General features: G+C 39.2%; 1 protein-coding gene across 2 annotated transcripts in view; it reads left to right on the forward strand.

The window, feature by feature from the left end:
• Positions 1-2934: 2934 nt before the first annotated feature.
• The window catches only part of usp25 (ubiquitin specific peptidase 25), a 65035-nt gene continuing 54839 nt past the window's right edge, over positions 2935-13130 (forward strand). For both annotated transcript variants that reach the window (XM_086098038.1, XM_086098039.1), the window contains exons 1-6: positions 2935-3169; positions 6052-6129; positions 10254-10398; positions 11072-11195; positions 11384-11546; positions 12625-12711. In XM_086098038.1, coding sequence (XP_085954164.1) covers positions 3128-3169; positions 6052-6129; positions 10254-10398; positions 11072-11195; positions 11384-11546; positions 12625-12711 — 639 coding nt within the window. In that variant the 5' untranslated portion in view covers positions 2935-3127. The remainder of the gene's footprint in view (positions 3170-6051; positions 6130-10253; positions 10399-11071; positions 11196-11383; positions 11547-12624; positions 12712-13130) is intronic.

The raw sequence follows: 13130 nt of genomic DNA on the forward strand, positions 1-13130 counted from the left end.
GTCGATTCTTTTCGACAACTCTCCATCGCCCGATCGAATGTCCGATTGTGTAGAAGTACCCGGTCGGTTATTGTGCGTGTTTTCCGGCGTTAGCAGCGCTAGCCGCGCTAGCCGCGCTTAGCCGGTGAGGCTTACTACGTGATCATAACGGTCGCGTCAAGGCTTCCAACTTTGGCGTCAAGCTCGGAGTCATCATCATCGTCGACATCAATGCACTTTTTAGTATTGATCGATGCTTTCCGTCTTTGAAAAAAATGCTCAAGCGTGAGCTGCTTGCAACCGGTTGCTTGATCAGCCATTGTGGCTTCATCAGCCATTGTCTCCTCAACACTCTAGCTCCGCCTCACGTCTTCTACTGACGCCCACGGTGGGCGGCCCATCCAACCTTGTGCAAAGAGAGTCATCGCTGCCATCCAGGGGCCAAAACGAGTCATTATACTAACCAGATCTGCTTGATACTTTCAGCACAGCTGCCCAAGGCTTTCCTCCACCCGTTTCAAAAAAAACAAAAAATAAACATAGTGAACGTCTTTTAACGTCCTCGGCGCCCTTCCGTAGGTTTATGCTAAACGTTTTATAACGTTTATGGCGGTCAAAGAGTTAACATAAAAAAGTCTCCCTTTCTCCATAAAGGTCCTAGAGTCACACTTGCTGAAATAAGACTGTAAATTTAACTTACCTTAATTATTTGAGGTTTCTGCTCACTTGAGGATTTCATTTCAATCAAGCTTGTAATACAAATTAATATACAGGTGTTCGCATGTGAATAGCAATCACCACTGATATGTCACATCTGTTTTGAAGAGCGTGTAATCTATAGCAAAACCGTCATTCAGCTCCTACAGGGCTCCCACACACTAAAATCCAGCCGACAATTACAACCACACATTCACACCATCCGTACACCAATGCGAGTGGCACTCGAGGCAAGGTGTGTAAAATATCTTGCCCAAGGACTCACAGGCATGACTTGGAGAGATGGGAATTGAACAGCAGACCTTTTAGTCACTGGACTTTGGAACCAGCTCTACATCCTGAGCCACAGCCACCATCCACATCCAAGACAAAATAGGTCAACTCCTCAATCTCCAAAAGGGAATTTGCGTTCATGAAGGGGCTCATGAGGTCCTCTCTCTAAGGTAGGTTGCAATGGCAGGAACAGAATTACTATACAGAGAGCATATTATGTTGCTATTAGGTTAAGTGTTATCCATCCATCCATTTTCTTAACCGCTTGTCCTCACACTTTTTCTCTGAGTCTACCTATTTGTACAAAATGTTCTTTAACAATTTTTTAAAGAAAACTTCTTGTGTGTACTGATTAACAAATCTTGTTTGAAATCAATGACCCATATTTGTGGGAGTATTTTTTAGTATAGTATCCCATTTTAAAAAATGTGATTCTGAAAGGAAACTAAGGGTGTTTTTATCCTTACCGTCAGATATTAAAATGTAGGACTATGTGGGGGGAATATTTCCAATTCATGATTTATAACACATAACCTGGGCGGCACGGTGGCTGACTGGTTAGCACGTCCATCTCCCAGTGCAGAGGATGTGAGATCGAGTCCGGGCTTTGGCCTTCCTGGGTGGAGTTTGTATGTTCTCCCTGTGCTTGCGTGGGTTTTCTCCGGGTGCTCCGGTTTCCTCCCACATTCCAAAGACATGCATGTCAGGCTAATTGAACACTCTAAATTGTCCCTAGGTGTGATTGTGAGTGTGGATGGTTGTTTGTCTCTCTGTGCCCTGGATTGGCTGGCAAGCAGTTCAGGGTGTACCCTGCCTACTGCCTGAAGCCAGCTGGGATAGGCTCCAGTGCCCCCTGCGACCCTTGTGAGGACTAAGTGGTTAGGAAAATGTATATATATATATATATATATATATATATATATATATATATGTATATGTTAACTTTGGCTAGAGCTTACAAGAATAAAATTATTTCTACGATTTATTAACGTTAAGCATAACAATTTCGGATCCATAATGTTAATTCCACATCTCTTACCTCAATAGAAAGCTGAACCGGAGGTTCAAGTCCCACTGCGGATAAAATGGAAAAATTGTTGTTTAACTAGTTGTATCCAGGATACTGTTGAGGTGTCCTTGAGCAAGGCACTGACCTCAGCTCAAGAGGTGCAGCTCTGTTCGCAAGTTTCACTAATTTAATTTGACTGCAGGATAAGAATTATAATCTTTATTTTCATTGCACGAGTGCAGTGATCAACCCAAAATATGCACAGCAGACTGTAAGTTCAAATCCTGATTGGGAAATTTGAATTAGTATAGAATTCAACTCAAAATAAAGATGATAAAATTGACAATTTAATAAAACGAAACGAAAAATGAAAAGCCTTGCATTGGCAACCTAACATTGGGCATGACAGCAACTTGAGTAAAGAAAATGCTAAGCCAGGCTAAGAAGTATACCAGTTACCAGTACCACCCACTGTAGATAACTGAGGATGTTGCTGGTATGTGGTAAGACATTAGTACTGTCTAATTATGATATATTGCTACAAATTGTACAATAAGTGCAAATAGCAAAGTACAGTATATTAAAAGTCAACATAAAAATCTAAATTATAATACACAATAATATATATATATTTCTGACTTGTTTTTTATTGACTTATTGAGGGCCTTATTAGGTGGAAAAGCGCTATATAAAGTGCCATATTGAATTATTTATTTTTAGCTCCCTCACACCGCTCTCACCTCGTAACACACACTATTGAAAATCCCTCTCAGGTTGAGGTTGAGTGATAACGGAGTGTGAGAAAAAAATAACAGCTAGGTATTTACAAATTCATCAAAATACAAGCCGTATATATAACCTGCAATGAAAAAAAACACGTGTTGCAAAAATTAAACGTTATTACTAATGTGCCATACGTTAATATGGTTCGTGACGTCGCCTCGTGCACACAGACGTGAGTAATCGATACCAGATCACAGGGAGGTGGCAATGTTTTCATGCATCCCGACAATCTGGCCAACTCACTCTGCCATGGCACCCGTAATGTAGCCGACTAAGGATTTCCACCGTGTTTAAGTCACTTGAGCAAAATTAACTCGTGCGTTTTGCTGACCTTGGTTTTGGTCAACATTTATCTCTGAATCGGCCATGACTGTAGAGCAGAATGTCCTCCAGCAGCATTCTCAAAAGGTAAGCTTAAAGCTAATTGTGACTAGCTAACTTTATGTAAGTGAAATGTAATGTTGTTTTGAGGTTCGTCGTTTTTAATAAAATGCGTTTTTAGTGGTTTGCATCACTATGCAGCGGTTTTAAGGGTACGACTTTCAATTTAGTCGAATGCGATTTGTTTACAAGAGGCCTTGTGTTGTTGTAGCCCAACACACGAGTCAATGTTTTGCTAATTGTTAGCTAGTGTTAGCAGTCGAGCCCATGTTTTGCAGTTTGTGAATATTGCATAACTATTATAAGCGTTCTACTTGCTGACCTTTGCGAACGAGCTTTTGATCGGTTAACCGGTTTAGTAACAGTAGCCAAACGTGACGTCCGGACAAATAAGCAACGCCAAGTGTCATAATTATGCAAGTTCACTCACTGTCATTAACTTATGAATTAAAATTGCAGAGCGAGTCATTGTTTTTGTTGGTGTGTTTTGCTATAATAATATGTTAAAACTAGTCGCACGGTGTTTTGTTTGAAAATAATGTTCTCCGTTTTGGGGCATGCTAATTTGTTGATGTTACTCATGTCTAAAGTATTTGATAGCTTTGTTTGCATAGCAGGGATAGCAGAGTCTTCATACAACATAGAGGAGATTTAGGAGCCTGTATCGGTCACTTGACTTGAATGAGCACGCACAGGCGGTTACAGATATAGGAAAACGGAATATTAATACCAGTGGTTCTAATCTTTTTTTTCTAAACACACAGGCTTTCACAGATACAGGAAAACAGAATATTTATACCAGTGGTTCTAATCCTTTTTCATTCAAGTACGCCCTGTGAAAATAAAATAAAATAAATTATATTTATATATAAAATAAATTATATATATATATAAAATAAATTATATATATATATATATATATATATATATGTATTAGGGGTGTGAATTGCCTCGTACCTGGCGATTCGATTCGTATCACGATTCATAGGTCACGATTCGATTCGATACTAATTAGTTCCGATACAAATCTATAAATTGATTATTGCGATTTTTAAAAAAAACTCAAATTCAGAAAATACTTATCAGTAAACTTGAACATGTACACTGTAAGATTTGTATGAAAATGTATTTATTTATCTGAAAATTCAGGCTTATAACTGAGCCACTGCATTTAGCAAACAGGTTGCAGTCTTTCATGTTTGAACAGCACTGAAATAAAATATTAAGGCTTAATGTCCCATTAATATAACATTCTTCCATGCTTAATGTGTAAATCCTAACCCTAAGTAAGACGTTTTGTTCAATATTCCCATAAAAAAATGTTTAAAAATCGATTTGGCCGCATATTGGATCGATTCGAGAATTGCGCGCTGTAATATCGCGATATATTGTTGAAACAATTTTTTCTAACACCCCTAATATATATATATATACATATATTCTGAACATAGCCTCATCCCCAGGTTTTTCAAACTTATGCAACAACATTATCACAGTTGTTTAATTGTTCTTCTTCTAGCAAAACAAACAAACAAACAAAAATAATAATAATAATTCAATTGACTTGTGCAGGTTATAGGTGACCTTATGATGGACAAAATATAGAAATGATTTAACTTGGTCTTATTTTTTTACAGGACAGTGGTGTGCTAATTTTTTTTAGCTAGTGTAACGGTTAACTGTTTTTATTACTGTTTGAATTCTTGATTAAAGTTACCTTTAAAGCTGTACTTTAAAACAATTTGCCCCCAAAAAGCTTTACAATATCCTTTTTATCTGACCATTTATATATATTATTTATATAGGGTTGCTCGATTATGAAGAAAATATTAATACAATTAATTTGGTAATAATTGAAATCACAATTAGGACAATCTTATTTTTTTTTTTGTTTGTTGTTTTTTGGTACAAAACAAGAAAATGTTTAAAGGGGCATGATTTAAGTTTCTGAGCTTTTGCAGATTTGCGACCCCTTTGGCGAAAAGCGGAATGGAAGCCAGTGATGTGCACGCGCCCAGAGTGCCGAGACGTTATTACTAATGTGCCTTACGTTAATATGGTTCGTGACGTCGTGAGTAATCGATACCAGATCACAGGGAGGTGGCAATGTTTTCATGCATACATACTGCGTCCAAACACTCCCAACACTTTCGCCTTCCAACCGCTACCGCGGAGCGAGAGGAAAAGCGTGCATATGCCTGACGTCACACTCAAGCAGAAACATAAATTTTCGTATCCGAAACTCTCATAATTATTTGACTCTACAGGATTATAGCGGCAACAACCATTGTGCCACAATAGTGCCTCCTGTCCATTATACAATTTATACATGTATACATACTTTAAACATGTAAAATTTCTTTGAAACACTATAATTATGCAAGTTCTTTTTGGACCAAACAAGATTGATTAAATTAGACACATTTTAAATAAAAAGGTGCAAGTGTAAATTTAAACTACTCAAAATTTATATTTATAATCTTTTATTTTTGTGGAGTGTAATAATTGATATTGTAATTGAATTTCGATTATTTATGTAATTTAGTAATGTAAACCAAATGACCAAATACAGTAACTCTGCTAAATAAGATTAATCATGCCATCAACTACAAGATAACTAGAGGACTGTAGAGAATCCAGAAAGTAAAAACCTTGCCACAATTTGGCTTTAGCCACAGCAGCTTCTACTAAACCCGCAGGTAAAAGAGCTCATTATCTGCCAGTTGAATTGAAGCAAGCACCTGTGACTTGGTTTATACTGTTTGGATCTGAATTCTCCACCTCTTTAGATAAATTATAATACTCACTGGAAATAAGGGTAAATAAGAGTCCAAGCCTTGGCAATGGCAATTGTCAATGGCAAAAGAATCGCTACTCATAGCAGTTGTTGCTCTTTTTCCCCTCAACAGCACCAGCAGACGCTACTAAACCAGTTACGAGAGGTCACAGGCACCACAGATGTTCAGCTCCTCCAACAGGCCTTGCAGGTAATTCATTCAGCATTATAAGTTTTAATTCTTTTTTCATTTGTAATTTATTGAAATTACCAAGATTTTATTTTGACTCAAAAGTACACTTTTTAAGCCTGGTATAGCAATACCTGCCTAATTTTCTGCTGTGCATACTTAGAAATTAAAACCAAATATACAGTATGTCAAAATAAAAAAGCACCTTGTCAGAAATAAATTTGATAAATCACCCATCTTCTGCAGTGGATCAAGTATATGTTTAAAAAAAATCTCCCTTAACTCATTTGCTCCCAAAAATACTTTGCACAGTGGCCACTGAAAGTTCTGGAACTTGAAAACATTTTGACCTTATCTCTCTTATCTATTTGGCCTTATCACTCTTTCCACACTTGTGAGCAGCCACAGTACACAAATGCAGACCCCCAGTGTTCTCCCGTGACCTGTACCATGACTGTCCACAGTCAAACCTAATGCAGAGAGCTGCTGTTTTGCACCTTTTGAGTTTGAGTTGACTAAAACTTTTCCTTATCAATCAGGATAATTAGGATGCTTTCGAACAGTTTGGTTTGGACTACCGTATTGTCACAACCAATAAGGCGCACCGTATTATAAGGCGCAGTCACAGTTATGGGTGCTATTTCTGTGTTTTACACACACATAAGGTGCACTGCACTATTGGGCGCAGGAACGGTTAAACATACGCTAGCTCAAAACATATGGTAGCGTACTATTATGCTAAAACATATGCTAGTGCTAGAGCAGAGGTGGGCAATCTCGGTCCTCGAGGGCTGGAGTCCTGCAGGTTTTGGAGGTTTCTCACTTCCAACACAAGCTGATTCCAATCAACAGGATCGTTATCAGCCTTATGCAGAGCTTGCTGATGAGCTGATCATATATCAGCTGTGTTGGAGAAGGGCAACATGCAAAACCTGCAGGACTCCGGCCCTCGATTCCCACCTCTGTGCTAAAGCATGTTTTTAAAAACATGATCGTTATCAGCCTTATGCAGAGCTTGCTGATGAGCTGATCATATATCAGCTGTGTTGGAGAAGGGCAACATGCAAAACCTGCAGGACTCCGGCCCTCGATTCCCACCTCTGTGCTAAAGCATGTTTTTAAAAAGGCAGCAAGCAGAACAAAACTGAGTTCGGTTGAAGAAACAATGTGAACAGTGAGTTCAGTTGTACTTGAAGTATATAACAATATACTCTCGTTGCTGTTGATCAATCCTAATCCACAAATCCCTCAAAGTCCTCATAATCTTCTGTATCCGAAACAAACAACTGGGCAAGTTCTCCATCAAACACGCCAGGCTCCGTCTCATTGTCAGTCAGTCTCGTTGTCGTGTCCTCGGAAATTATGCCGGCTTTTGCATTCGCCCAAGCATTCATGATCCATTGACAAATTGTTGCGTAACTTGCACCGTGGTGCTTCCCAATCTGGGTAAAGCTGTGTTCGCCAGCCTCCAGGAATGATAGCAAGCGCCGCGTTCATTGTCCAAATTTTATTTTTCACAGCGGCGGAGAGATGTGTGCGCATTTGAGTCACAGACATAAGGAAGGAAAGGTGATGCGTGGGAAAAAACAACCTGGTGTCTTTAGCATGTGGTGTGATCTGTTTAGCTACACTGTGTAGCAGAGGCGTCACTAGGTTTCATGGAAAGGACAGGGCTGGGCAAACTCGGTCCTTGAGGGCCTGAGTCCTGCTGGTTTGGGATGTTTCCCTTCTCCAACACAGCTGATATATGATCAGCTCATCAGCAAGCTCTGCATAAGCCCGATAACGATCCTGTTGATTGAAATCAGCTTGTGTTGGAAGAGGGAAACCTCAAAAACCTGCAGGACTTCTGCCCTCGAGGACCGAGTTTGCACGCCCCTGTTCTAGGAGATGCACAGATGGACAGATATAAAAGGAATACAATAAAAGTTTAAGCCATCATTAGACTTGAAGTGTTATTTCTGTCAGTATTTTAATATGGTACACAAACACATGAAGCATTTTTATAAAATTAGCCCCCCCCCCCAAAAAAAAAATCTCTCTCTCTCTCTCTCTCTCTCTCTCTCTCTCTCTCTCTCTCTCTCTCTCTCTCTATATATATATATATACACATACACATTGTCTATAGTGTACAAAAAACTATGCAAAAAAGGTAACTGTTGTCATAAACTGAGTATCATTTTCAATTAAGATACATTGAATTAATTATTAACCGATCAACAGAGAGGCCAATGACATGAATTTGGCTCAAAGCATAGTAACTGTTTGCTCCCAAATACTTCTGAAGTCACATGTTGCATTTTGGTGCATATGTGACTAGAAAGAAAATATTACTCAATGACTTTTAAATTAAATATGAAAGTGATGTTAAAGTGTGAATATTTTTCATTCCAGGTTAAAAACTTAGCTTAAATTGTAAATTGTATTACTAATTTTAGTAATCTCTCAAATTTTAACGTTTATTTTCGTACTTTGTAGGTGTCTTTAGTTTTTTTGATTTTTTTGTTTGTTTTTGCTTTAAAATATAGTACTTTTAATTACGTAAAGCAGACTGAGTTTCCTTGTGTATGACGTGCTATAGCTGCCTGCCTTAAAATTTTTCCAAATATCTCCACTTTCTGTTCATTACTCTCAGGTTAAATTAGTCTTAAATGATGCATATTGACTGACATGTTTCATATTCATAATATTAAATCCATATTGAGTTTTAAATGATTTTTAGACTCTCACTGTCTGCTTCACAAATTTATTTTTTTTCATTGTAAACTGAATTCGTTTACACTCACGTCTCCAGTAGGTATCGCTCCACACTTGCTCTCTCTACTCATCGTGCTGTTTTCTACAATTCAACATGAATGGAGAATTAGTACTGTCAATCAGGCACGTGCAGAGGAAGTCGGGGGGGGGGTGTCTATGGGTGCCGGGGCACAGGCCATTTTGGCAATGATGCCCAAAGTGCCCCTTTGTGCATTTATTTATTTATTTATTTTATCCATCCATCCATCCATTTCTCGCTTGTCCTCACAAGGGTCGCGGGGGGAGCTGGAGCCTATACCAACTGGCTTCGGACAGTAGGCGGGGTACACCCTGAACTGGTTGCCAGCCAATTGCAGGGCACACAGAGACAAACATTCACAATCACACCTATGGACAATTTGGAGTGTTCAATTAACCTGCCATGCATGTCTTTGGAATGTGGGAGGAAACCCGAGCACCCGGAGAAAACCCACGCAAGCACGGGGAGAACATGCAAACTCCACCCAGGAAGCCTGAACCCCGGACTCAATCTCACGTCCTCTGCACTGGGAGGCAGACATGTATCCACTGTGACGCTATTTATTTTATATAAAAAAAATAATAATTTGGTTTGTGAAAGTAGTTTTGTTGCCATTTAAAACTAAAATTCAGCAATACAATTTACATAAAACAAATTATTATTATACGTTATCCTTGGATTACGTCATACTACGAGACGCGCTCTCATTCTGCCAGGTCGCTCGCCACTACAACTGCGGTCGGTAAGTTGGTCGCTCTTTGTATTTACATAGTCTCACTCACAGTAAACAAAAGCCAAGGTCATAGAATGCAGAAAACCCAAGCAAAACCAATGTCTTTATTTGATAAATCTTGTAGACATGATCACAGAGCATACTGAGTGCTAGCCTAGCTTCATTTGAAATGTGACAAAAGTTGTAATGAGCCTAGCAACTATGATGAAGTCTGACATTTGGGCGCAGTTGGCTCTGAGGACACGGGGTAGATGTTTCAGTTCCATTAAGACCACGATACTTCCCATTCACTTTCACCACGGCAAAAATTTCCTGCTTATACGTCATAACATCTTCCGATTTCAAAAACAGCGATAAGCCCCATTAAAAAATAAATAAATAATCAAATTCGCTTCAAGGCCTTTGAGACAGCAAACTCGCCAAAAACTACATGCACCCAGTGCGACAATGTGCTGTTGGCTCTAAGTGCAGCGTAGACTTCTGTCCTTGCCTGCTTTGCACCACTCCGCTCCTCTCCCAGTGAAAATCACAGCCTTTCCCATTAGCAAATCATGTTTTATCATATTGTGACATATTGTTACAATGTCAATTAGTCGTGTGGTGGTTACTGGCCTCAACTTGCATGGCACATTGCAGGTGAGCAATGGAGACCTGGCTGAGGCTGTGGCCTTTCTGACAGAGAAGAATGCCAAGGTTTCTCAGCAGGATGAGACCACCTACTATCAGACTTCTCAGGTGTCCAATGACCGATATATCAGCGTGGGCAGCCAAGCAGACTCAAGTAAGCATCTTTGTCTTGCCTAAAAGTGTTAAGTATAGAGACATTAAACACATAAAATAAACAAAAAAGGGCAATATGAAACTACTACCAATAACATAACTATCAGGTTCAGTCAACCTAGAACATTTAATAAACAGACAAAAAAGGAAGACAAGAGACTTGGATTATTTTTGCTCGCGAGGAGAACGGACAGAGATGTGCACAGATCACAATCTCCTACCTGCTCTGAGACACACTCTCCCGAGCTATCTCTTTTTATTTTTTACAGGGCGTTCCCTAGTTACACAGCCGTTGCTGTTTTAAAGGGGAGGGAGCACACAGCAGCAACATTAAAACCATCGTGGATATGAGTCATTGCACAGATAATAATACAGACGTCTTTTTCTTTGGCGCTCCAACAACAAAATGTTACAGTCCTTATCTTGTGATAAGGGAACAGTTCCTGTTCTGCAGCTGCAGAAGTAGGAGTCATGCTCTTTCTCACGATCTGCTCTTCTTCACAGACAACTTCATGATTCAAACAAGGTTATACTGCTGAATAAATGCTTTGCAATACTGTAAGAGTAAATATGGGATAACTTATGTACATTTATTCTAACAATAACCACAATCCTTAGTAGTAACTGTTCATGCACACCATATTTTCAGTCAATCTGTTTTTGTTTTCGTTTAGATGTCATTGATTTGACTGGTGATGATAAAGATGACCTTCAGAGAGCAATTGCCCTCAGCCTTGCAGAGTCCAACCGGGCATTCAGGGAGACAGGCATCACTGATGAGGAGCAAGCAATCAGCAGGTGGCAGCCACAAATTTCATTTACTACAGGCCCATTAACCAGTTTTTGAATGATGAGTTAAAATAAGTCCTGGAGAACATGTGATTAGAAAAGTAGAATGTAGCAAACAGATTGGTATTACCGACATTGGGGGCTATTATGTTATGTTATATTATTAGGTTTTGTTTATACCACTCCTATGTTCTTAGAGTTTTGGAGGCCAGCATAGCAGAGAACAAGGCAAGTCTGAAGCGCACCCATACAGAAGTATGGAGTGATTCACCCAACCCACATGACAGGAAGAGGATAGACAACTGCTCTGTAGGCTTGAAAAATGTTGGCAATACCTGCTGGTTCAGTGCTGTCATTCAGGTGGGCACACCCAAACACACATGCATGAGCATGCTTTCTAGTCAAACACCTTTGTTTTGCCCATTTTTCCCAAAAAGCAAAAAAAAAAAAAGAGGATTTATTACTGTATTTATATTACAACGATACGTGTGTAATTTGATACAGTGGTCACGGCATTCTCTCACAGTTGTTGTTAGGCTGACTCCCATCAGCAGCCTGGCCGTGTCCCTCGTAATCAATCCAGGAAGACAAGTTCCGAATCTAGCAACAAATTGAAGCATATTATACTACCAGCTTCCTTGTTCATCAATGCATTAACCGCTAATCAAACGCTGGTTGTGTCAGGCCAATGGTGACATCACTGGCTCGGCGCAGTTTAAAAAGTTCAATACACCCTGGACTGGTAGCCAGCCACTCATAATCACACCTATAGAGTATTAAGTCTTTATCCCAGTGCTTCTTCACCTGTGTTCGACTGAACCCCAGTAAGTCCGTGAGTCATTTTCAGTGGTTCGGCAGAGGTCAAGACACGCACCCAACTCGTATGATTTGTACAGGTGATCATGCTATATCGGTTGGCCTATGTGTGCTGCAGGGAATTTAATGAGCTCAGTAGCTGATTTATGGCTGTTGTGAATGTACGTCGTGTGATTACTATCGTAATCCCTTCATAATAACTATGTCAAGCAAAAAAGGACAGTGCTTTGGACGAATATGTGCAATATGAATTCACGTTATATTGAAATATATGTAATTTTCATTGTATCTGCTGCCACTGGCTTCCATCAAAAGAAAATAGAGGTGGTTGTTTTAAAGTGCTCTATAAATATGGGATGAATATGGGAAGTGATATGGGGCCTTCCTCAGAAGCTGTAAACAGGGACGAAGGAACTTTTCAACTTTCCCACCGAAACTAGTCAAGGTAAAAGGAAATGACTTTTTTTGTCGGAAAACTAAAGGACTATGTGCAGAACATGCTAACCCCACACACAAGTAGTAGTAGGGCATTCTAAGTGCTTATTATTTTCCGATTTTTATGGTTAAAATTTTCCTTCTGGCAGAAATCACTAATGTATCTTCATTAAATTTCCACCCTCAGTCTCTGTTTAACCTGCTTGAGTTCCAGCGGCTGGTGCTCAATTACTCTTCACCAGCCAGGGTCCATGACCTGCCTCGAAACCAGAAGGTAAGAGGTCTACTGCTTTACTCCTGAAACAATGGAGATGAAGGTGTATGAATTGCAAAGTCAGAGCTGAGCCGAGCTATACTTTTATGTGTGTGTGAAAAAGCAACAAATGTATTTATTATTAGCAAGATATGGGATTTTTTTCAAATGTGTTGTAGGTATAAACTCGTATTTACATTTTTTATAATTTTTTATTATATGTGTGTTATGCAACTATGTATAAAGACCTTTTTCAACTTATATCATGGAAAAGTTCATTTATTTCGATAATTCCATTCAAAAAGTAGAACATTTGGGCTTCCAGCTCATAAAACCCTTTACAACGATTTCAAACAATTTGAATACTGTGAAGAAATCACCATGTATTATTCTCAGTGTTTTTACATGGGAGAAGAAAAGGATAGATGGATGAATGGATG

This window comes from Leptonotus elevatus, chromosome 16 (genome assembly GCF_054856555.1).
Source record: "Leptonotus elevatus isolate MCC_2025b chromosome 16, RoL_Lele_1.0, whole genome shotgun sequence".
In the NCBI taxonomy this organism is placed as follows: domain Eukaryota; kingdom Metazoa; phylum Chordata; class Actinopteri; order Syngnathiformes; family Syngnathidae; genus Leptonotus; species Leptonotus elevatus.